Source organism: Scyliorhinus canicula, chromosome 1 (genome assembly GCF_902713615.1).
Source record: "Scyliorhinus canicula chromosome 1, sScyCan1.1, whole genome shotgun sequence".
NCBI classification, from domain to species: Eukaryota; Metazoa; Chordata; class Chondrichthyes; order Carcharhiniformes; family Scyliorhinidae; genus Scyliorhinus; species Scyliorhinus canicula.
In genome coordinates, this window is record NC_052146.1 from 93,874,368 (window position 1) to 93,900,633 (window position 26,266).

The window sequence follows — 26,266 nt, forward strand, 5'->3', positions numbered from 1 at the left end:
GTGGCAAATTGCAATGCAAATAAGAGGCGAGTCGTTGACGTTTCCTGCAAGTGACAAACCTTCCCTGTAATTAAAAACAAACTGTGCCGGGGTAGGAAGGCAGCAGTCAGGAAACTCGAGAAGTGGTGGTGCGGGGAACGGGGTGGGTGGGAAGAGGCCAATCATTGGTCAAAGAAAAAGTAAACAGGAGGCTTATCTGAGGCTCTGGGTGAGACCAAAGTTAAAATAATACGCTTACGCATGGTGGACGAGCCAATCATTTAGGAGCACAAGACGTTTGCAAGCTCCTCCCCGCGTTGCCCCTCTTCCGGAACACTATATAATCTCCATCTGACCCAGTAACAAGAGGCACGCTTCAAGGAGCTGGATACAAAGTGAATCTTAACAATTCATGTAATGTGCGAGTGTACGAGCGAAATTTCATAGGCGATTGAGGTTTCCAGTCCAGTGACTTCGTTCTGCAGTTTTTGTTTTTTTTTTAAAAAGAAGAGGCGAATAAGGTGGGTGTTTTTTCCTCCCTACTTCCAGTTGCACTTTCTTTTTTTTTTAAAGGTAATTCTAAACTGGTCATGAAATTTGAAGGTTATCTGAGCAATGAACCTCCTTTTAAAGAATCAGTTTTTTTAAAAAAAGAATCCGTATTCGGATTTGCAGTCCCGTCCGCCACACAAAGGCACGATGTAAAAAGTTTGGTTGGGGAGCGCGGATGCATTTTTCCAACCTGTGTTGGGGATGGTGCGGGTTACAGTGTAATTTGTTGGTGCGGGTTACAATGTATTTGGTGTTTTTTTCATTGCAGCGACTCGAGATGGCAGAGCACATGATGGTGTCAATGAATCCTGGGCGGTTTCCTGATGCCACGAACGGCCTCCAGAATTATCGCATGGGGATAAACAGTCTTCAGAGCCCGCAGCATGCCCAAGCCGGATTAAGGCGAGATCTCCCCGGCGCCCCACTTCTGCACTACGGCGGGGCCGGTATGGACTCGAACGGGGGCATGAGGCCTCGCCCTGGGGTGGGGAACCTGGCCGGACAGATGAGCCATCATCAGATGCCCACCAGCGTGATGTACAGCCAGCAGCAGCAACAGCAGCAGTTCCTGGGAACCCTGAGCCCTCAGCAGTTAATGGCCACTATGCATCTGCAGAAACTGAACAATCAATACCACGGCCACCCGCTGATTGGCATGAATAATGGGATGGTAGCCGCTGGGCAGCAGTACCGGAATACCATGAACCAAAACCCGTTGCCCAATATCCAGCACGTTACGCCCTCCTCTCTCTCCTTAAACGTTATGGACACCGATCTGATCGACGAGGACGTTTTAACATCTCTTGTGTTGGAACTGGGCTTGGATCGTATTCAGGAGCTACCGGAACTCTGGCTGGGACAGAACGAATTCGATTTCATCTCAGACTTTGTCAACAAGCAGCAGCCGAGCACTGTGAGCTGTTGAGAACGGCTGCCTCTGGGGTGGGTGGATTATCGGCTACAAGAATCATCACAAATGTTGCACTGGAAAGAAGGGGTCGGCTCATTCATTGGAGTGTGGACGCTTTCTCGCTCTTTTTGTCTCTCTCTCTCTCTCTCTCTCCTGACGCCTGGCATCGTTGCTGCACTTCTAAAAGTGGCAGCTTTTGTTGTTGTTGCTGGGGTGTTTTTGTTTTTTTTTTGGGGGGGTGGAATTGCTTTAACTACCTAAAACCTAGCGCAGGACTCGTCAAAAGAAAAAGTAATTAAGTTCTCAAAGGAAAAACCCAAACACTTTTTTTGTTGTTGCAAGAGAGAATTCACTAATGCAATGTCATTCTGATCGCTTTCAAAACATACTTTCGTTTCGAGCTCTGGCCAAATGTGGCGCCCTGTTTGCTGCTGCCAATAACTTGAGCAAATTGATTTCAAATGCTCTTTTTGATCATTCAAACATGGCCAGCAATACGGGCATCGTTTCTTTTTGAAGCAACAGCAATGTCTGCCTGTGAGGATACTTAGACTCCACTCAGAACTTTCACCGTTGTTCCGACCTAGATTTGCAACTCTGACCGCAGCAGAGTATTAAATGTATTGTGTATAAATATTTTAAATCGTAGACTTCAGAGACTGGCACCTCCGGAGCTGTTTATGACTGATGCAATCATGTATAACTTTAACTATTTTATGAACAAGATCAGTGTAAAGTCCAGTTGTACTTTATGTTTGACCGCTGGATTTTTTTTTTTGCTTTTTTTTTTGGGAGTGCTTAATTTCGTCTACTGCCAGTTGCTTCCGCCACCTATTGTTCTGGATAGCAAATTGCAGCTCCTCATTGTTGATCGATGAAGCGAGACTTTTAAAACAAAACACACAAAAAAACCGAATAAAGACATTTCTTCCAAGTTACTGCGAGCTTTCTTTTCCTCCTCCATCATTTGCATGACATAGTTGCTCAAGGCTTAAAGCTGAAACTACACAATAGTTCTGGGCTTTTTTCAAAATGTTTGTAGTTAAAATTTGGGCTTTACTTTTTCAACATGATCAAGACCAAAGCATTTTGTATTTATTTTAAAAAAAACAGTTCTAAGGAAACCAGAGATTAAAATTACCTCTAGGGATACCTGATCCTTGAACTAGGAGATAGTTTTCTTTCAATTGCAGAATATTTCATTGAGAACACATAGGAACTCATTAGGATGAAAAGTTCCAAGGTCCTCGATCCAACCAATTAGTCAGAGGTGAAATCAGGCATTCAAGAAATAACTGAAATTTTGTTGCAGCTGGTAACTGACACAAAGCTAGGATTTATTTAAATAGTAGTACTGTACCATCATTGCAAGTGAACATGTCAGTTCTCCTAAAACAACATTGCTATTCACTACTGGTTTAGTTCTGTTTTCTCTGGTTTATTAGAACCAACATCTACTTCTTTCTCCTAAAACTTAATGTCCAATAAGTGTGTGCGTATGCATTCAATACACTCTGCTGATAAGGGCTTGTTGCTAAACCTTATGTACTTTTAACATTGGCTTTGGAGAGTTGGGAGAAAGTCAAGACAAAAGACAAACTTTTAATATATTGATTAAAAGTAGTCCAAGATGTTCGGCTTCTAGCATATGATGCTTTGTAAGAGAGAAATAGATTTCAGATTTTCCAGAATGAGATTGGTTTGAAATTGTCCTTGGTAGCAAAGCCAATTTTCTCTTTTTAATCTGTTACTGACTGAGAACAATTTTGTTGATTTGTGATAAGAGTGTGAAAGTAACAGTTGAAATGTCTAATCTTATTGGACTATAATCTGAAGATTTTGTCAGTCACTTGCACCAAAAGCACTGTTTCAAAAATGGAACTGTTGCAAGTCATTCTCATTATCTTTAATATTTGGCTTTGTAGTTTTTTTGTTTTTTGCAGGTTGAATTCATGAAGATCATTTATCCACATGTTTCAACAATTGTGCCATTTTAATCTTCCAGTTTCCTCCCCTTTTCTGAAGACATTGGCTGGCACTCTCTGGCCATTGGGGTTCTTTCTTCCTGCCTGCAGGTTTCCTGGCGGTGTGGGGTGACCATTAACAAGCAGTGGGAGTAGAGAAGCCTGCTGCCAGTGACTCTGGCGAGCCGCTGGGAAACGGAGCTGGGCGACTAGAGAATCCTGCCCATTTGATTTGATTGATGTCATGCTGAGTGCTCTCTGATATTGCAGCTACAACTAAAGTTTGAGTGATGGCAAGTTATTCAGTTTTTGGGCAGTGGGGATTGTAACTTGATTCATTGGCTGGTTTTCCTCTTCTTGCCCAACTGTAGCATGTTTACAACTACCCACTGAAATATCTGAAGTGGTTTTAATATTTAAATTTAGTTATGATGCTGTCAAGATAACCAGGAGTAAATTTGACAGATTTGCTAAGGCTGCCCACCAGGAGAACTTGGTGAAAAATAAGTCATTCCAGCAACTCTGAGCTAAACAACATTTACTTTGCAGATAGCACTGACTATGTTGGACCTGAGCATCAGTTGCTTTTTATCTGGGATTTAACAGGTTAGTTCATTTCATGACCATGGTTTAAAAATTGGAACCTACCACACTAGCCTTGACTTGGGGTATCTTGATAGTGTCACTATGATTGATTATTGTTCACAGCAATGCCCTAATCATGTCTATTATCCAATGTATGAGCAAAATAGAAAAATCAATGGATGGTAATGTTCATAATTAATATGTATTTAATGAGGCTAACTTTGCATGTTAAATAGATCGTACAACATATACAAATGACTAGAGAATTGTTGGCGATGTTGTTGCTATTTTTCCAAATACCTGGAGGCTCTTGCGTAAATGAGCTAAACTGCAAAGGGTTTATTTTATTTGTTTGCTGCTATTGGTATTTTAACCCTATTAACTCGTGTAGAATGCTTAATCAAGTATTCCTCCTGCACCTCACAAATGACCACAAGAAGCCATCACCTTCCTGTTTTGTTTTATACCTACCGGAAATGTGTACAGCCTTAATGAAAGTAGCTGGGGCAAAGCACATCATTTAAAAACTTTAAATATCTATTTTGAGATTACTATTTGACTTTGTGCACTTTTGAAAAACAGGGCTGCATGATGATTCTTATGCAGCTGTTCTAATAGTTTTTGTTAAACAAAGTGACTAGGAGGAAGGCTACAAGGTCATAATCTAATTGTTCAAAAGAAGGGAGTTACAGGAAGTAAGGGTGATACTTGCACTGACAACACAATCTCTTGTTGCATTCCACACAGTAACTCAAGACAGAGTGTCACCTTAAAGTGAAGCAAGGTTGGGAGTGGGAGATAAGAGTCCACTCATGTGAGTCAGTCCCCATGTTTTTATTTGTTTTTTAAAAAAAAAAAAATTCCAATTTTGCATGGCCCACCCTGCATACCTTTTGGGTTGTGGGGGTGAAACTTCCACACAGGGCAGGGATCAAACCCAGGCGCTTCGGTGCCATGAGGCAGCAGTGCTAGCCACCACACTACCTAATCAGTCCCATTATAAATCCTGGTCTTTGCAAAAAAAAAAAAAAGATTTTTTTAAAAAATCATTCTTGCTCTTGCATACAATTCTTAATGCAATGAAAGTGTGTAAAGCTAACATGCTGCAATTACATCCCCCCCCCCCCCCCCCCCCCCCCCTGTGTCTGCATGGGTTTTGCCACCACAATCTAAAAGATGTGCTGGGTAGGTGGATTGTCATGCTAAATTGACCCTTAATTGGGGAAAATGAATTGGGCATTTAAAAAAAAACAGTTCAAATTCAATGTTAAACATGATTTGGATTTGTACTTCCCATTTACTGAATGTTTCACCTACCGTAACCATTTAAATCTGTTAATTGTATAGCCGAGAGTGTGTATTTTAGATTAAACTCCTTTTTTTGCTGAAAGAAGTCTGATTTCAAAGCAAGCTACATTTATATGTTATTTGTGTTATTTCCTGTATCCGTGTTTAAATAAAAATTTCAGTGAGGTATTTGTTATATTAGTTTAGTACGAGTTACAAAGTACATAAACTTCCTTTCATCCATAAAAATGTTCCACTCTGTTCCAACTTCTGTATTTTACATATTTGTATGAATACATTAACAATTACACAGGGATGTATTTCAAGGCAAGTAACACATCTGGGGACTTGGTTGGATTGAAATGATTCCTGCAGCTGTTAGTTACTTTTAGTTGCCTGCTGGCTTTGCAGTTAAACGGAGTGCCCAGGCCATGTGCTCTGATGCTCTCCCATGCTTATGAATAGTATGTAACCTACAAACAGGATACAGGTGGACTTAAAGTGCAGAATTACATTTTTTTAACTTTAATTTTCCTGAAATATGCAAAAACTCCACTATGAGCCTGTAACTGATCTATCACACACATGTGAAATGAAAAACATTGGTTTTCTGAACATTTTCCTTGAATGTATCCCAGAGTATACTCGAGGAGGAAAGGTAACTTGCAGAGATGACAGCTGGTTAGTGGTCTGCAGTCTTGTAAGGAGGCCAATTTAATGGAAAGCAATGCTTGTACTTTCCTGCAAACACTAACCTTCCTGAGGGTTGGCGCGGGGGGGGGGGGGGAGGTGTGTGTGTGTGTGAAGAATCAGATGAAGGAATTTTTCATTTAAATAAAAAATTCCAGTACCAATGTTATCATAGCGAAACTAGTATTAGGCTATGCCAGTATTGAGTCAGTATTACAAACGGTACTTCAATAAAGACATAGTATCTCTTCTGAACAAACATTTAAGTCTTTTGCACAAACATTAAGTCTTATGAAACCCATGGGGGTTTCCAGAGGCCTAGACTTCATCATCATAGTTATAAAGATGCTCCTGCCCTACTGAAATTATTATCTTCCTTTGATGGTCATACATAAAATTTTATAAACACTTTCTGAGCCTTCCGAAGCTTGCTATGTGAACAAGACAAATTTAATCTTATTAAGACCAACCGTAGTGTAGGAAACAATCTCCCATTGTTTAACATGACCTGAATTTTGTTGGTTTTGCATAAATTCTCTTCCAAAATAAAATGTTTATTTATAGAAGCATTGAAGAACTTGTTTGTACAGTGTCTTGCACAGCACCAGGATGTCCTAAAAGAGTATCATCGTGAATCAATTTTTTAAAAAAAAGTAGTTACTGTTTTGTAGATAACATATCTTGACTCCCCAAAGCCTGTCTATCATCTACAAGACACAAAGTTTGGTGTAGTACTCTCCACTTGCCTAGATGACAGCAACTCTTAACACTCAAGAAGCTCAACACCAGGTAAAGCGGCCTGTTTGATTGGCTCCCCAACCGCCACCTTAAATATTCACTCCCTCCATCAATGTAAGAACTCCTCACATCTCTTTCAACAGCATATGTCTAGCAGTGACTTCTATCACCTAGAAGAACAAGTGCAGCAGATGCATGGGAACCCCACCTCAAGTCACATAACATCATCACTTGGAATTATGTCACTATTCCTTCACTGTCACTCAGTTAAAATCTTGGAATTCCTTCCTTTAATAGCACTGTGTGTACCTACACCACATGAACTGCAGCGGTTCAAGAAGGTGTGTCACCACCACCTTCTCAAACACAATTTGGGATGAGCAATAATTGATGCTCTTTTCAGCAATGTTCAAATTCCGTGAATAAAAACAATGAGCAACAACTTTGCATCCTGCAAGGTCCCACAAACAGCAATTAGATGAACATCGAACATACCGTGCGGAAGGAGGCCATTTGGCCCATTGAATCTGCACCGACACACTTAAGCTCTCACTACCACCCTATCCCAATAACCCCTCCTAATCTTTTTGGTCACTAAGGGCAATTTATCATGGCCAATCCACCTAACCTGCATCTGTTTGGACTGTGGGAGGAAACCGGAGTGCCCGGAGGAAACCCACGCAGACACGGGGAGAACACTGCACAGACAGTGACCCAGTGGGGAAATCGAACCTAGGACCCCTGGTGCTGTGAAGCAACAGTGCTAGCCACTTGTGCTACTGTACTGCCCACACACTCATGGTCATGAATGCGCAGTAAATCTGATTTCATGGTGTTAGAGAGATACGTGTTGATCATTAGAGATTATCTTGAAATCTTCCTATGTCCACCTGAACAGTTGGACATTGCTTTATTTTAACACCACCATCAAAGAGATGACAATTGTAACAATACAGCACTCCTTCAGCACAAATGTTAGCCTAGATTATGAACTCAAGTTCTTGAAGGATCTGGAACCCTATATACTGAGGGGTGATGGTGGTGTCGTGACAATGTCACTGGGCTTGTAATACAGCCACCCAGGCTAATGCTCAGGGGATGTGGGTTCAACTCTACTATGGTAGCTGGTGGAATTTGGAATATAAAGTTAATGGTAACCATCACTACTGCAGTAAAAATCCATTTGCTTCACTAATGCCCCTTTGGAACTCTGGCCCACAGCAAATGTTGTTGACACTTAACTGCTCTCTGAAATGGCCTAATAAATCACTTCAGTTCAAGGGCAATTAGAGATGGGCAACAAATGTTGGCCCTGCCAGCGATGCCCACATCCCATGAAAGAATAAAGGGGATATTTATCTGGCACAGACATTTTCTTTTTCATAAATTTAGAGTACCCAATTCATTTTTTCCAATTAAGGGACAATTTAGCATGGCCAATCCACCTACCCTGCACATTTTTGGGTTGTGGGGGCGAAACCCACGCAAACACGGTGAGAATGTGCAAACTCCACACGGACAGTGACCCAGAGCCAGGATCGAACCTGGGATCTCGGTGCCGTGAGGCAGCAGGGCTAACCCACTGTGCCACCGTGCTGCCCTTGCACTGACATTTTCTAACATCATAAAGATGTTCAAATATTTTTATGACCAAAGTTATTGTCAATATATTTAATGGTACGTCAGTGTTGACATATGTGCAAAAAGACCTTGATCCTATATCTGATTTAAACTCTGAGATGAATAAAACAGATCGTTAAAAACATGCTGTAAGGGGAATCAGGGAAAATGCTATTACGAGAATTCTGCATTTGGCTACAATCTTTGCCGACAAACATTCACCAGCTCATCAGGAAATAATAACATTCTGCTGAAAAACTATCAATGCGCTATATAGTACGATGCATGTCAGTTACCAAACTGTACTGTTCAGAATCAAAAATGAAATGAAATTGTGGTTTCCCACACAAGTGAAAAGAAAAGTTTCCACTGCATTATAAGCGATTCTTAGGTCATAAATTACAATTGAAAATAAAATAATAGGAACTTAGTTTGGCCACCTACAGAGGTTTCCTGTAGAATAACACTCTCCCATTTATGCCGGTTTAACCTGTGGTTTTCAACAGGCAAAATGTTAAAGCAGGGCTTCATGGGGGTTACAAAATGGCACTGGAATGAACACAGACATGGTTTGGGGAGACCTGATGGTTACAGAGGAGTGACTTGTGGAACTAAATATGCACCGCATAATTGTTTCGGTTTTTGCCAACATTCTGCCCTCCTTTCTTGAAGGCGATGATGATTCATGTTGGGGTTCTATTAGCTTCAGCACCTCTGCAGTGCTATGCCTATGTTTATTCTTAATGTGCGAGCCCAGACAATGAGAGTTGGACAGCTGTTAAGAGTGTGGAGGTCGGGAGCGGCACGTGATGCAATGGTTAGCACTGAGACTACAGCATTGAGGACCCGGTTTCGAATCCCAGTCCTGGGTCACTGTCTGTGAGGAGTTTGCACATTCTCCCTGTGTCTGCATGGGTTTCACCCCCACAATCCATAAGCTATGCAGGTTAGGTGGATTGGCCACACTAAATTGCCCCTTAATTGGAAAAAAATAATTGGGTACTCTAAATTTATTTTTAAAAAGTGTCGAGGTCACTACAGCCACAAAAGATCTGGACCTCCCTTACATCAATGCTTTCCAGCAGTGCTCGGTCACTATTCAATAATTGTTAACCTGGTTGACCAATTTCAACTCCCCTTGCCCAAACCCTAGATCAGGGTAATGAGGTTAACTACTGTTTACTACTGTCCTGGCTGAGATAAGCCAATACAGTTCATACTGCAGATTGAACCTTAGACTTTATCCTAGTCTCTGGCTTGGTTACACATTACCTTCACCAACAGAGCAATCAATAGAGCTGTTGGCATGGTTTTAAAGGAGGATTGTGCAAGGCTTGGTCACAAATCAGCTTTGGAAGAGATCTTGGAACACACAATGAGCTAGAAGTAAGTTATTTTGTCTTTTGCAAAGATTGACTATGGTATTTATCCATTTAATTTTTAAAGTGTGCATTGATTTTGGTGTCATTTAGTGTGAAGGCAATAATAATAATAATAATTTCAGATGTGGTCAACAGCACAAACCTTAGACCCGATTTTAACATTGTCTAAGTGAATGGGTTTTGAGTGAGTTAAAATCAGGAGCAAAGTTTGCCTCTGCCTGGCCTGTCTCCAATCCTTCACTTCTTCCATCTCTGAACCAAGCAGCAGGAGGAGTGAGAGAAACTCTAATTTTCTTTCCCTTGTGAGGTACTAAGGTGTTTGATATGTACTGAGAAGCATCGTAAATGAAGGATGCAGCAAACGTGTGTCACACAAGTGCTTGCTCCAGACAGACCTGGACACAAAATCTGGGAGATATATATTTCGAGATAGAAGGATATAGCAGCTTTGCTGTACCACGCCAAATAAAAAGGAACTCCATTTGTTGACATGACAGAACCATGATGAGTGCCCTGAGTTAGATTTACTGTATGAGTGCTGGAACAGACACACTTCAACAGTATGGAACTATTAAATTTTCTTTTTCAATTAAGGGGCAATTTATCGTAGTCAATTCAACTACCCTATGGGTATGGGTGTGAGACCCATGCAGACACGGGAAGAATGTGCAAACTGCACACAGATAGTATCCCGGAGCCGGGATCGAACTCAGGTCCTCGGCGTCATGAGGGGAACTACTGAAATAAAAGCAAAATACTGCAGGTGCTGCAAATCTAGAATAAAAACAGAAAGTGATGAAAATACTCAGCAGGTCTAGCTGCATTTGTGGAAAGAGAAACATCGTCAAGAGAGGAAGAACAAAAGAGAAGGTTTGGGATAGGACAAAGGTTGGAGAGATTAAATAACAAAGGTGACAAGGATCAAAAAGCAACAGGCGAGGTAATGGTTGTAATAAAGGAAGAAAGCATTGGTCCAGAGCAAGCAAGTGTTAGTGACAGAATAATGAACAGCTCTGAAAGCAAAAGCATGAAAACAAGATACAGGCTGGCACTTGGCCAAAAAAACTAATCAAAATGGAGGACAGAGTTTATGGTCTGAAGTTGTTAAACTCATTGTGAGTCCAGAAGGCTGTAAAGTGTCTAATTGGAAGATGAGATGCTACTCCTCAAGCTTGTGTTGAGCTTCTCTGGAACATTGCAATGGCCCAGGACAGAAATGTGACCTTGAGAGTAAGATGGTGAATCAAAATGGCAAACAACTGAAAGCTAAGGGTCATGGAACTACTGAAGTCTTGCATTGTACTGTTGTCATAACAAGGCAAAAGAAGCTGTAATATCACTCTTGGATGTGCAGTTATTTATATACATTCCTAAACATTAAAAATTGAGGACACCACTTTGAACTGTCTAACATTTACGTGGTTGTTGCAAAGCAGTATTCCACGGGGTTAATAAAGTTGAAATTATTGATTTAAACTTCTAAAAATCCAGCCTTTGAAGGTGAAACTTAGACGAGCAGCTAAAACCAACACACCAGTGCCCTCTATTGATTGAACTGAAGAAGCTTCCAAACAAACAGGAATCTTTCTCCTAACCTTTCTAAAATGGGCTGCTGCTGCGGCCCACTGGGCCCTAACCCATTCAGTCCCTCCGCATGTTAACAGATTATTTGACAGTGAACCAGGCACTTTGCCAAATCCACCGACACCCACATTCCAACGTTTGCATGCAGTCTCCTGAATTATTTTTCCATTTCTTAACCAAGAGCCTATGAGGCTGCTGTGACCACTTATTTTTATTTAATCATTCACATGGTGCCTGTGTCACTTGCATGTCCAGCGTTTATTGACAATCTTGAATTGCCCCTGAGAAGTTGATGGTGACAACTTGGCATGTTAGGCCATTTCAGAGGACAGTTATGAGCCAATCACATTGCTGTGGGTCTGGTGTCACATATAAACAAGACTGGGTAAGGACATCAGCTTTGCTGCCCTAAAGGACATTCAACAACTGGTTGCGATTTTATGAAAACCCAATAGTTTCATGGTCCTCGTTGCTAGTACTAATTTTATTTTCCAGATTTATTCAATTAACTGAATTTAAATTCCCTAACTGATGGGATTTTAACTCTCGTCTCTGTCTTACTGTCCGGGAACATAACCACTATGTCACTATATTCATTAACCATTACATCCCGATTGTTTCTGCAATGTAGACCTGGTTTCCAAACTAGAGCCTTCCCTATCAGGGTTACTTTTGGAGCATATGTTTTATGTAAGCTGTGTTTTAGTAGCAGCACTCACCTCTGGGTCAGAAGGTTGTGGGTTCAAGACCCACTCGAGACTTGACCACAAAATCTAGTTTTTCAATATTAATTTCCGGGATGTAGGCATCACTGGTTAGGCCAGCATTTATTGCCCATCCTTAGTTGCCCTTCAGAAGGTGGTGGTGAGTTGCCTTCTTGAACCACTGCAGTCCTTGAGGTGTAGGTACACCAACTGTGCTGTTAGGGAGGGTGTTCCAGAATGTTGCCCCAGCGACAGTTAAAGAGCAGCGATATATTTCCAAATCAGGGTGGTGAATGACTTGGAGGGAACCTCCAGATGGTGGGGTATCTGCTGCTCTTGTCCTTCTAGAAGGTGTTGCCTAAGGAACCTTGGTGAGTTACTGCAGTGCACCTTGTAGATGGTACACATGGCTGCCACTGTTCGTCAACGTGGAGGGTTTGAATGTTTGTGGAAGGGGGAACAATCAAGCGGCCTGCTTTGGCCTAGATGGTGTTGAGCTTCTTGAGTATTGTTGGGGCTGCACTCATCCAGGCAAGTGGAGAGTATTCCATTACACTCCTGACTTATGCCTTGTCGATGGTGGACAGGCTTTGGAGGATCAGGTGAGTTACTCGACGTATGATTCCTAGCCTTTGGCCTGCCCTGGTAGCCACAGTAGTAATGTGGCTAGTCCAGTTCAGTTTCTGATCACTGGTAACCCCCAGGATGTTGATTGGAGTTAACATTCCAGCGTAGTACTGAGGGAGTTCTGCACTGTTGGAGGTGGTGCTATTCAGCTGAGATGCTACATTGAAGCCCTATCAGGTAGATGTAATAGATTGCTGCACATTATTTTTGAATAAGGGGAAGTCTCCCCAGTGTGCTCCATATCACAGTGACTACACTTCAAAAGTACTTGATTAGCATCATGAGGATATGAAAGGCTCTATCAGAGGCAAATTAGTCTTTGTGTTGTAGGGCTGCAATTTGGTCCTTTGATTTCTAAAACATGCATCGTTGTAATGGAAATTAGCAATGAAGGCATATTGTGCATTGGGATATACTGTGAGAAACAGAAGGGAGAATACACAACAGCGCCTTTACTTCCTCAGGAAACTAAGGAAATTTGGCATGTCCACATTAACCCTTACCAACTTTTACAGATGCACCATAGAAAGCATCCTATCGGGCTGCATCACAGCCTGGTATGGCAACTGCTCGGCCCAGGACCGCAAGGAACTTCAGAGAGTCGTGAATACCGCCCAGTCCATCACACGAACCTGCCTCCCATCCATTGATTCCATCTACACCTCCCGCTGCCGGGGGAAAGCAGGCAGCATAGTCAAAGATCCCTCCCACCCGGCTTACTCACTTTTCCAACTTCTTCCATCGGGCAGGAGATTCAGAAGTCTGAGAACACGGACGAACAGACTCAAAAACAGCTTCTTCCCCACTGTCACCAGACTCCTAAATGACCCTTTTATGGACTGACCTCATTAACACTACACCCTGTATGCTTCATCCGATGCCAATGCTTATGTAGTTACATTGTATATCTTGTGTTGCCCTATTATGTATTCTCATGTATTTTCTTGAATTCTGTTCAATTCCCCTTTCTTCCCATGTACTGAATGATCTGTTGAGCTGCTTGCAGAAAAATACTTTTCACTGTACCTCGGTACACGTGACAATAAACAAATCCAATCCAATCCAATCCAAATACATGAGGAATGTAGAAATATTCATTTTGTTGTCATAAATAGAATGGAGAAAATGTTGATGTCCAAGAGCACTCTACTTTTGGTGCTTCCTTTATATCTAGGATTATTGACGAATGCTGTGATTGACTCATTATGGGATTAACAGTGTTATGGCCCCCTGGGCTAGTGCAAGGTCAGTTCCAGCCCACTTAACTCAGAGTCGCAACACAATTGAAATTAATAAATAATTCTTAGAGAAATACCCAAAGAATTTGGCCCTTAGCTGCTCAAAAACTACAGTCACTAGGTTTGTAAATACAAACATATATAAGTTTATTAATAATAGTAACTACTACTAAATAAGCAGCAAATATAACGGGTTAACTATTATCTAATTCTTACCCCCCACACACTTAAACTCTCTCCGCTCACTATATATACACACACACATGACAGTCAAACACAGAAGGGAGAAAAGTGGTGTAAAAATAAGGATAAAAGTAAAAAGATACGAGTCTTTGTTTCAGATGGTCATTTCTAGCATAATTCTTCTCTTCAAACTTCGCTTTCAGTTCAAGGTTTTCATTTGTAGATTTATTCAAGTCACCGCAGTTTCAGAAATACAGCAGCTTTTCTGGAGAAGACAAGAGTGAGAGAGCGAGAGAGCGGGTCCTTTACCCTCAGCATCCATGTTTCAACTCCGCTTTCCTTGAGTCTCTGGAAATCACTCTACTCGAGTATGACCCAATCACCACCTGTTAATGGGCAGAATACAGCCTTTGGGCCAATTCATTGGACACCAGCCAAACAATCAAACCAAGACCCACCCCATCTCTCGGGTGCCACAAAGTATGAGTTCTGTTGCTCTAAAACTAGCACCATATAGTATGTTTCAACATTTTGAATTCCTCATTCTCCCTGCTACTTGACTTAAAGATACATGTCCATTAAGCATCCATGGATCACTTCCGGTGGCGGCCATGGAGTGAGCGGTCACACATTTGGTGGCTCCCGCTCAAGGTGGTATTTTTTGGTTGTTTCCCCGTCTGAAGGGTAACATTTTGGATGGAAAGAGGAGTACCTGGAGAAGATGTAACTCCTCTGGTGTGGTTGGTGGATGGATCTACAAATTAGGAGTGGGATGAGAAGAAAGGAGCTGTTGGAACAGGGGAGTGTTAGTGGTGTGCCACAGGTAAAGGTGGCGGAGAGCAAAGGGTCTGTTCTGCCCGCCCAATGGTCAACGGAGCAGTTGGTGGAAATTTTGAATGCTACATTCAGCCAGTAGAGGAAGGGGGCCTGGAAAATCTGGCCAAGGTGGTGGAGCTGGTTAAAGCAGGTATCGAGAGAGTGGAGCAGAGGCTGGGGTCCCAGGGCCAGGCGATCCAGAAAATGGAGAAAGCGATGGGGGAGCATGAGGAGCAAACCAGAAGAGGCTGAAGGAGAAGGTGGAGGATCTGGAGAACCGCTCCAGAAGGGAAAATTTGAGGATTGTGGGAATGCCCAAAAGCATTGAAGGTGTGGAGGCGGCACGTTTAATTGGGTCAAGGCCGCCCTCGTCAAGAAGGGGGTGAATTTTGGAGTGCTGAACCTGGCCTGCCTCTGGGTAACTCTCCAGAAGCGTGAATATTATTTTGGCAGGCCAGAGAGGGCGATGGAGTTTATGAGGGACAATGGACTGGGAGGAGAATGAGGACATCGAACTTTGGAGGAGGTTTTTTTTGTTCTCGAGAAACTTTTCCCCTGTTCTTTTGCTTTTGATGGCGGGATGTTTGGAGGACAGGTCCTCCCATGGGAGGAATATCAAGGGTGAGTACACCTTTTCTGTTTTTTACGGTAGCGTGGATGGGGCGGGGGAATTGGGGTGGGGGGGCAGGGGGTTCGGAGGCCTTGGCCGGGAGCCACCATGCTAGCTGGGCGAGCTAGTAAATGGTACTTCAGTGGGGGGTTGTCATGAGATAGGAGTAGGGGAGGAGGTTGGGGTTGTTGTTTTGCTTGGGAGAGGGGGGATGGGGTGCTGGGTGCTGTGGCGCAGCTGGAAAGGGAGTGATGACGGTGGACATCCAAGAGTAAGCCCTGAGGGTCACATGACATGGGCTAGGGGCTGGTCCAAAAAGAGATATGGTTCATCGGCAGGGGAGGGGGGGCAGGGGCCTCCCCAACCAGGCTGATCACATGGAACGTAAGCAGCCTGAATGGGCCGGTCAAGCTGTCACGTGTGTTCGTGCACCTGAGGGGTCTGAAGGCGGACGTGGTCTTTTTGCAAGAGACGCACTTAAAGATAGGGGATCAGACAAGGCTGAGGAAAGAATGAGTGGGGCTCACAGTGGAGGCTGGATGTGGGATTGTTGGCGGATGAGGAGGTGCGCGAGCAGGTGAGGGCCGCCACTCGGGGATGTGTGGAGCTCAATAACATGGGGGAGGTCACAGCCAACACGCTGTGGGAGGCACTCAAGGCAGTGGTTCGGGGGGAGTCTATTTCAATTTGAGCGCATAGGGTGAGGGAGGAGTGGGCAGAGTTGGCAAGGCAGGTGGAAGAGATTCAGAGGGTGGATAGAAGGTATTCGGAGGCAGGGTTGTTGAGGGAGAGACAGAAGCTCCAGATGGAGTTCAGATTAGTGTCCACGGGGAAGACGGTGGGGCAACTCCAGAGGGGCAGTATGTGAACATGGTGAGAAGGCGAGTACGATGCTGGCCCACCAGCTGCAGAAGCTGGAGGTGGCGAGGGAGATTGATAGAGTAAGGATGAGACGGGAAGACTGGTTTTGGACCCGGTGGGGGTGAATCGTGTGTTTGAAGCTTTTTACACGAGATTATATGAGTCACGCCTCCCCAGCCGGGTGGGGGAGGGGGGTGCGGAGGCAGCTCCCTGATGGGTTGGAGTTTCCCAGGGTCAACGAGGAGTTGGTGCAGGGAATGGGGGCCCCCATCAGGTTGAGGGAGGTGATGGAGAGTATGGGAGCAATGTAGGCAGGATAGGTCTTGGGCCCGGATGGGTTCCCGGGGTAGTTTTATAAAAGGTTTGGTGGGGGGGACCTGGGGCCACTGCTGGTGAGGACATACAATGAGGCTGGGGAGAGGGGGGATCTCCCCACTACATTATCACAGGCATCCATTTCTTTGTTATTGAAACAGGACAAGGATCCGGAGTAGTGTGGATCGTACCATCCAATATCACTACTGAGTATAGAACCAAGTTGCTGGCAAAGGTGTTGGCTTTGTGAATTGAAGTCTGCGTCCCAGGGGTGATAGGTGGGGACAAAAACAGGGTTTGTGAAAGGGAGACAGCTGTTGGCGAATGTGAGGAGGCTGCTTAATGTGATTATGATGCCTCGAAGGGGCAGGAGGTGGAGTTGGCAGTGGCGATGGATGCGGAGAGGCTTTCGACCGGGTGGAGTGGGAATATCTGTGGGAGGTGCTGGGGAGGTTTCAGTTCGGGCAGGGGTTTGTAGACTGGATCTGGTTGCTGTACAAGGCACCGGTCGCAAGTGTGCCAACGAACTGGTGAGTTTGGGATATTTCGGGCTGCATCACGGGATGAGGCAAGGGTGCCCGCTCTCCCCATTGCTTTTTGCCTTGGCTATAGAGCCATTGGCTATGGCACTTAGAGCGTCGAGGGAGGGGGGTCGTCGAACACAGAGTTTTGCTGTACGCGGTCGACCTGCAGTTATATATTTTGGACACATTGGGTGGCCTTAGGGACATTTTGGAGATTTGGAGGACTTTGGCTGGTTCTCCAGGTTGAACATGGGAAAGGGCGAGGTGTTCCAAATTGAGGCTAGAGGACAGGAGTTCCTGATCAAGGCAGTGGGGGTGAGTTTTAGATACTTGGGCATTCAGGTGACGCAGGGTTGGGTGCAGCTGCACGTGTTTAATTTGGCTCGGCTGGTGGAGCAGATGAAGGGGGTCTTCAAGAGGTGGGATATACTGTCACTTTCGTTGGCCGGACGGGTGCAGACAGTAAAACTGGCGGTGCTGCTAAGGTTCCTGTTCGTATTTTAGAACCCCCGATCTTTGTCCCGAAGTCATTCTTCATAATAATAATCTTTATTAGTGTCACAAGTAGGCTTACATTAACACTCCAATGTGAAATCCCCTAGTTGCCACATTCCAGCACCTGTTCGGGTACACTGAGGGAGAATTCAGAATGTCCAATTCGCCTAACAGCATGTCCTTCGGGACTTGTGGGAGGAAACCAGAGCGCCAGAAGGAAACCCACGCAGACATGGGGAGAACTTGCCGACTCCGCACAGGCAGTGTCCCAAGGCGGGAATCAAACCCGGGTCCTTGGTGCTGTGAAGCAACAGTGCTAACCACGGTGCTATCATGCCGCCCATCAAAAAGGTTAAAGCGCTGATCTCTGGGTTGTTTTGCTGTTCTCGCTGGCCAAGTACTCTGTGTGCCCAGTGGTAGTGTCGGCCTTGAGGATGTGGGGGCAGTGGGGCAGCATTTGGGACTGGAAGGTGCCTCGGTGTGGGTACCGATTTGTGATAATCATAGGTTTGCACCAGGGAGGCTGGATGTGAGGTTTCTGGGGTGGCGGCAGGCAGGGATTGAGCGATTTGGGACCTGTTTGTAGGGGCATCTTTGCAAAGTTGGAGGACCTGGAGGAACAGTTGCCTAGGGGGAACGGTTTCAGGTACCTGCAGGATTGGGATTTTGTGAAAAGGGAGGTGCCCTCCTTTCCTGGGTTACTGTCCTTGTGGTTGCAAGACAAGGTGCTGTCAAAGGAGGAGATAGGGGAGGGGAAGGTGTCCAAGGTCTACAAGGCCTACTGATGGATGGGAAGGGGACCCTGGTGAGGGATATAAAGTGGAAATGGGAGGAGGAGCCGGGTGGGGAGATGGAGGCTGGGACGTGGACCTGAGGAGGGTGAATGCATCCTCGTTGTGTGTGAGGCTAAGCATCATCCAGTTTAAAGTACTTCACAGGGCACATATGAAGGTAGCGTGGATGAGTCGATTTTTGAGGGGGTGGATGATAGGTGTGGGTTGTGCACGGAGAGGCCCGCGAATCACGCCCACATGTTCTGGGCATGTCCGAAGCTAAAGGTGTTCTGGCAGGGATCTGCGGACATAATGTCCAAGGTGCTGGGGGTGAAGATAGCCTCAAGTCCAGAGGTAGTGATACTCGGGGTGTTGGAAGACCCAGGAATCCAGAGGGCGAGAGAGGCCAATGTCTTGGCCTTTTCTTCCCTGATAGCCCAGAGATGATTCTTACTTGCACAGAGGAACTCGGAGCTTCCGAACGCGGGAGTGTGGGTGAGTGACCTGGCAGAATTCCTGAGGCTGGAGAAGGTCATGTTCGTCCTGAGGGGGTTGGTTAATGGGTTCACTTGGAGGTGGAAGCCGGTTTGTTGACTTCTTTAAGGAGGATTGAGGGGTCAGCCAAAGGGAGGGGGGAAAGGGGTTAAAATGGGGGAAACAGGACGGGAGGAGGTGGCGTGAGTGGGGAGCAGGGGGGAGAGTGGTGGTGGTCATTTATAATGGTATATAATTTTGCTTCCGCTTCAGTTTGTTTTTTATTAAAATGCCTGAATAAAATATTTTTTTTAAAAAGCATCCATGGACCAAAATGATAATGACAAAATAATAAATGGGAAAGAAAGGAAATCAACATGAAGGACCCTAACATCAGCAATGCGCTTGAAACTGACTCTCACTTACATGTACTTTATCAAGACCAGAGTCTTTATTGTTATGGCTGTCCTTACAACTAATATGAATGAAGATGATGTATATTAAAGTGTGACTAGATTTTTCTAAAGTGCTCGGTACATTCCTTCATCATCACTGGGTCAGAATCCTGGATTTTTTTGCAGACCACCATCATGAGAGAACCAGCAGCACATGGATAGCTGCAGCTCAAGGGAAGGTTCAAGAATATATTTCCATGGGAAATAAATGTGGAGATTCAGCATTGCTCACATCACAAGATTATTTTTTAAATATCCAGCTCTAAGGAAGCTAATGGAATATTAGCTCAGAAATAACTGGGTGTGATATTAATACCTGCTACTTTCGTGGTAGCATTAAACAAATTTAAGTAAGCTGGATAACTCTTGGAATGTCATCAAATGAAGTAAACATTTTTTTGCTAAAATCAGGCAACAAGTGTCCTTTTTTAAAATACGTTTAAAATGCCCAGTTCTTTTTTCTACTTAAGGGGCAATTTAGTCCTTTCCCCTCTCTCCCCACCATCCCTTTCCTTTCTGTTGGTGCAGAAGCGAGGGTATCTGGTCTCTCCAGCGCAAGGTTTAGTGCTTGCACCATTTGTTTTTTTGTACAACTGTGTTGTGAACTTTAAATAATCAGAGTATCCTACCCACCCACCCCTCCCTGTACGTTGGTACTGAGGGAAGGGTACCCTGTTTCTCCAACACAAAATTAGTGTTTGTACCGTTTGTCCTTGGATATATTTTTTACTGTTTTAATAAAAAGATATGGCCAATCCACCTACCCTGCACATCTTTGGGTTGTGGGGGTGAGACCCATGCAGATACAGGGAGAATGTGCAAACTCCACAAGGACAGTGACCCAGGGCCAGAATCGAACCCGGGTCCTTGGCGCCATGAGGCAGCAGTGCTAACCACTGAGCCACATGCCCAGCATGGTGCTTAATATCTAGTTTAAAAAAAAATTCATTTTAGAGTATCCAATTATTTTTTTACAATGAAGGGGCAATTTAGCATGGCCAATCCACCTACCCTGCACATCTTTTTGGGTTGTAATATCTAGTTTTAATCTGCTGTTATATAAAACAAATATGATTGTCTCTTGGGAAATTATGTGCAATAAATATTGATACATTTGTCAATACTTTCAAGTGTCCAACATCTCCATTTTTATTAGCCTGAGAAATCATTCCATTACATTTTCGGTATTTCCTTTGCGTGTACAGGCAACAGATAATATCTGAACACCAATGTTTGTTTTTCTCATTAGAAGTCGGCCAAGTACCTTGCAAGGTCCAGTGGTGACAGTGGACGGGTCCACCATTCACATCTATCCATTCAGGTTTGGGGATCTGTAACCTTCGTGAGCACCTGCAAAAGAAGCACAATGCCAGCACTCCTAAGCCAGATAATCACTTGCGAATACTCAGACAGCTGCTCCACAGGCTCCTAGAGTCTCCAAGAATAACAGGATCTCATGTCCAGCATCAACGTGCTGGCCGGGATAAAGACAGAAAATGCTGGAAATACTCGTCAACCTCTGTGGAGAGAGAAATAGAGATAATATTCCAGAACTGATAGAGAAAGAAAGCAAAATCATTTTTTGAAACTTTCTTAACACGTGGCTTAAAATTATCCTTTGGTTAATGGCACCAACCAGTATCTCTAAGCCAAAGGGTGTGTGATGGAAGACAGAATAAGGAGAGAACTTGTGGAGTGTGTCGAGAAATTCCCGAGGTTGCAGTAAAGAAGACAATGTGAGTCAGTCGTCTCGTAGATCAGAACTTGAGTATTGCTGAAAAAAATATTCCCCACTGGGTCACTGTCTGTGAGGAGTCTGCATGTTCTCCCCGTGTCTGCATGGGTTTCCTCTGGGTTTTCCAGTTCCCTTCTACAGGCCAAAGATGTGCAGGTCAGGTGGATTGGCCACGGTAAATTGCCCTGAGTATCCAAAAGTTAGGTGGGGTACCTGGATTACGGGGATAGGGTGGAGGTGTGGGCTTAAGTAGGGTGCTCATTCCAAGGGCTGGTGCAGACTCGACAGGCCGAATGGCCTCCTTGTGCACTGTAAATTCTATGATTCCATGTGGTCAATACTCCACCCACCAACTTATGTGGTGTATGTGCACTATCTACAGAATGCACTTCAGTAACTTGCTAAGGCCTGTTCGGCACCACCTCCCAAAGCAGTCCAATCACTAGCAAGGTCACAACTTCAAATCCACATTTCCCTCCAAGTCACAAAACATGCTGAATTGAGCGTGTATCTTTGTTCTTTTATCGTCACTCGGACCAAATCTTAGAACTCACTGATGAACAGCGCTGAAAAAATACCTTCACTATGGACAGCACGATAGCACAAGTGACTAGCATTGAGGCTTCACAGTGCAAGGGTCCCAGGTTCGATTCCCCGCTGGGTCACTGTCTGTGCGGAATCTGCATGTTCTCCCCGTGTTTGCATGGGTTTCCTCCGGGTGCTCCAGTTTCCTCCCACAGTCCAAAGGTGTGCAGGTTAGGTGGATTGGCCACGCTAAATTGCCCTTAGCAGAAGGGGTTATTGCGTTATGGGGATAAGGTGGAAGTGAGGGCTTAAGGTGCAAACTCGATGGGCTGAATGGTCCCCTTCTGCACTGTATATTCTATGTTCTATGCACGTAGATTCAAGAAGGTGTCACGTTTCAAGAAGGTGGCTCATCAGCAATTTGCCAAGGCCAACCAGGCAAGGTAATAAATGCCAACATTGCTCCTGATACCCACATGAATCATAGAATCATAGAATTTACAGTGCAGAAGGAGGTTATTCAGCCCATCGAGTCTGCACCGGCTCTTTGAAAGAGCACCCTACCCAAGATTAACAACTCCACCCTATCCCCATAACCCAGTAACCCCAGCCAACACTAAGGGCAATTTTGGACTCTAAGGGCAATTTATCATGGCCAATCCACCTAACCTGCACATCTTTGGACTGTGGGAGGAAACCGGAGCACCTGGAGGAAACCCACGCACACACGGGGAGGATGTGCAGACTCCGCACAGACAGTGACCCAAGCCGGAATCGAACCTGGGACCCTGGAGCTGTGAAGCGATTGTGCTATCCACAATGCTACCATGCTGCCCCACAAAGAGTTACTTTGAAAAATATCATGACTAGATATTGCCTGCTGAAACTTGCCCATTGATGATGCTAGCTAGTATAGTCGGCAGAAAGGGGAGCTAAAGTGAGCAGGAATTGGGTGGCTAAAGGATTGAGGTACAGAAGTTGGAAAGGGCAAAGAAGGGATGAGGATAAACTGCCAAATACCAAGCATTCAGTGCCCCAGTGGTTGGGGGAATTGGAAGAAGGGCTATTGGGGAGGGCAGGTGAGAAGGAGGTGGTGATACATCAGAGACAACAACAGTAATTGACCATTCCTCAGAGATGAGCCGAACACACATGAGGATTGGTTTCTTGGGATAGGTACTAGGGGCAGCTCACATTGTGGCAGGATGATCATGTAAGAATCAGTTCTTCAGGACAGAAACAAAGAATCACTCAAGATATTTAACCAATATAATCTGAAATTAATATACGTCACTGTTATTCTGTTGAAACACCATAGATCTGCACCACATTTTCTAATATTTTCACAATCTGATACCTCTGCATATAATCAATGTCTAATGTGTGTATTCAGATTATCACTTCTGTTCAATGACAAATGAACCATAGAATCCCGACAGTGCAGAAGGAAGCCATTCGGCCCATCGAGTCTGCATCAACCCTCCTGTGTTGGAGCACTCTACCTAGTCCCACTCCCCCGTCCTATCCCCATAACCCCACCTAACCTGCACATCATTGGACTGTGGAATGAAACGCACACAGACACGGGGAGAACATACAAACTTCACACAGTCAAGGCTGGAATCGAACCCGTTCCCTGGCGCTGTGAGGCAGCAGTGCCGCACCATGCTGTCAGTATTTTCTTCAGATGCCAGGCGATTTGCACTGTGTGCGGCTGTGTTGCATAGAAAGCCAGCTTGTGGTAGCAGCCGAGTTCATTCCACATGAATTTGATTCAAATTCTCAGAAGAAAATGTTGTCCCAGTTGGTGCACATGATCCAGAGTACAGGGCAGCAAACCATTGACCTTGCTAAAAGCTCATTAGTATTTCTGAGTTTAGGTAATGAACTTTGAATAATGTGGCCCACTTGGGATCATTTGCATTGGGGAGTTGATCATTGTGCAACCAGCAGTAGCCAGGCAAAATATTGCTCACTTTATAGAAACATAGAGTGACATGATGCAGCACTGCAATATTCCAAGGTGAACGACAATGACTTCATAACACAGCTGTCCACAGCTCCGAACGGTTGACAGTTGATTTTGCTGTTATCATCAACTGATGGGTCAAAGTACTGTTCGGAATTTCAACATGTCACGCACAAGATTGCAGCTTTGATCCAGTATTTTGCAAACAAACCTCAGTCAGTCATTATGTGGGATGGTTGAATGGTTCAAATCACTACAACAATCCTCTTTTACAATTTTATTCTCTTATGATAATTTTTTATATTTTGCACCATATCAAAACTTTTTCATTGCAACAAGAAACAGTATTCCATCATTAAAAAGCCAAGGGAAATAGAAAAAAGTTTGTTGCATCCATTTATGCATTCAGGGATATGTGCATTATTGTCAATTCCTTATTGCTCTTGACAGGGTGGTGGTGAGTTGCCTTCTTGAACTGCAGCAGTCTATGTGGTGTAGGGAACATTCACAGTGCTGTTAAGAAGAGGGTTCCAGTATTTTGACCCAGTCACAGTTAAGGAACGGTGATACAATTTCAAGATAGGATGATGTGAGACGTGGAGGAAATTTTGCAGGTGGGGGTGTTCCCATACATCTGCCCTTGTCTCCTAGATTGTTGGGATTGCAGGTTTGGAAGGAGATGTTGGAGGATTCCCGGCAAGTTGCTGCAATTCATCTCATGGATGGTCCAGACTGCTGCCATTGTGTATTGGTGGTGGAGGGAGTAAATTTTTAATATGGTGGACCAGATGCCAATCAAGCGGACTGCTTTGTCTTTGATGGTGTCAAACATCTTAAGTGTTAGTTGGGGAGCTGCATTCATCCAGGCAAGTGGAGAATGTTCCTTCACACTCCTGACTTGTACCTCGCAGATGGTGAATAGGCTTTGAGGAGTTAGGAGCTAAGTTACCTACCACAGAATTCCCAGCCTCTGACCTGCTGTTGTAACACTGTGCTTATATGGCTGGCCTGGTTACATTTCTGGTCAATCGTAATCCCTAGGATGTTGCACAATGTTCAGCACCGTTCATTATACTGCAGCAAGAGCTGGACAACATTCAGGCTTGGGCTGATAAGTGGCAAGTAACATTCAACCTCAGCAAAACTAAAGAGCTGGTCATTGACTTCATGAAGTGAAGTATTGTACACACACCTGTCTGCATCAATGGTGTCGAGGTGAGACTTCCGGTGGCGCTTGAGAGCGGAACGGCCGCATCGGAAAAAGCTCCCGCCGGTGGCCACTATTTGCGGCGCTTTCAGGGGTTTCCCCGACTTTTCGATCGCCCCCCCAAATATTGACGGCCTTTGGGACCGTCACGAACAGCTAGCGGGTCCGGTTTGAAAACCGGCGAAGAACCCCGCGCAGGTGTTTGGCGGCGGGTGCCGAGGCGTCGGGCCCAGCACGCGCTCGAAGGGCAAAGCAGCGGGATCGGAGCCAAATGGGGGCCAAGGCGGCAGGGCCGAAGTCAGGGCGGGATGTAGAAGAGATGTCCCACGTCGGATGGCTCCCACCTAGAGTGTGCTGCGAAGGTTGAAGTCCAGTCCCAGGGAAAGTTTGGAGGGATGCAAAAAAGAAGAAGTTTTAAATAAGTTTGGTGAAAGCTTTTTATTTCTCCCCCCCTTTGAAAAATTGACTGTTTTTCAAAGCAAAAAACAGATTGAAGGACAGGCGGGTGAAGGGAGGAAAAGGGGAAAGAAAAAAGAGAAAGGAAAAACAATACGCCGTTAAAGGATGCGAAAATCCGCGTCGAAGAAGGGAGGAAACTAGGGCTCGCCGCTGAATGAGAAGACGAGCAAAAGTGCTGACAAGATGGCGGATGCCGAACCGCATGGTGGGGCTGCACTACTTACGGTGGAGAAGATGACCGAGGTGTATGCGAGGCACTTGGAAGCCTTGAGGAAGGAGACGGCGGCCGCATTGAAACCAATGGTGGAGGAGGCAATTGCCCTGGTGAGGGCGGCTGTGGCAAAGACATCGGCCGAGATAAGAGAGCAGGGCGAGAACATAAAGGAAGTGGAGGAGGCTGTGACACAGCACAGCGACCAGCTCACCTCGATGGGGGACGAGCTGCGGAGGGTGGTGGAGGTCAACAGAGGACTCCGTGCAAAACCTGAGGACTTGGAGAACCGCTCGAGATGGCACAATCTGAGAATTGTGGGCTCGCCCGAAGGGACAGAGGGCCCAAGGCCAACACAATACTTCGCTAAGAAGTTGGCAGAGCTGAGGGGCGAGGGTGAGAACCCCTCCCAGTTGAGTAGACCGAGCTCATCAGTCATTGAGGCCGAAGCCCAAAGTGAACAAACCGCCAAGAGCAGTTGTTATCTGCTTCCATAAGCACTGCATGAAGGAGATGGTGTTAAGCAGGGTGAAGCAGAAGCGCGAGGTGCAGTGGGATGGTGCTGGGGTTCGGATCTACCAGGACTTGACGGTGGAGTTGGCCAAAAGACGAGCGGCTTTTGGGCGAGTGAAGGTGGCACTGTTCAAAAAGGGAGCGCGCTTTGATATGATATACCCGGCGAAGCTGAGGGGAATGTATGAGGCCAAAGATTTTATTTAGAGACAGCAGAGGCGGCTGAGGCATTCGTGAGGGCAGAAGGCTTGGGACAGACGTGAGGGGCAGAGCTGGAAGCG

General features: G+C 45.0%; 1 protein-coding gene and 1 long non-coding RNA gene across 9 annotated transcripts in view; one reads left to right on the forward strand and one right to left on the reverse strand.

Moving 5' to 3' along the window:
* The first annotated feature begins 289 nt into the window (after positions 1 to 289).
* Positions 290 to 2,379, forward strand: cited4b (Cbp/p300-interacting transactivator, with Glu/Asp-rich carboxy-terminal domain, 4b). The gene is made up of 2 exons (XM_038795636.1): positions 290 to 500; positions 800 to 2,379. Exon 2 carries the CDS (start codon positions 809 to 811, stop codon positions 1,454 to 1,456), a length of 648 nt encoding a protein of 215 aa, XP_038651564.1. The 5' UTR covers positions 290 to 500; positions 800 to 808; the 3' UTR covers positions 1,457 to 2,379.
* An 11,612-nt stretch (positions 2,380 to 13,991) lies between these two features.
* Positions 13,992 to 26,266, reverse strand: part of LOC119965225 — a 29,980-nt gene continuing 17,705 nt past the window's right edge. For 2 of the 8 annotated variants that reach the window (XR_005460470.1, XR_005460463.1), the window contains exon 5: positions 20,484 to 20,885. This is a non-coding gene — a long non-coding RNA (uncharacterized LOC119965225). Of the gene's footprint in view, positions 14,309 to 14,414; positions 14,430 to 20,483; positions 20,886 to 24,787; positions 25,157 to 26,266 lie in introns of those variants that run through there. The other 6 variants (XR_005460466.1, XR_005460475.1, XR_005460464.1 and 3 more) reach the window with 6 other exon arrangements.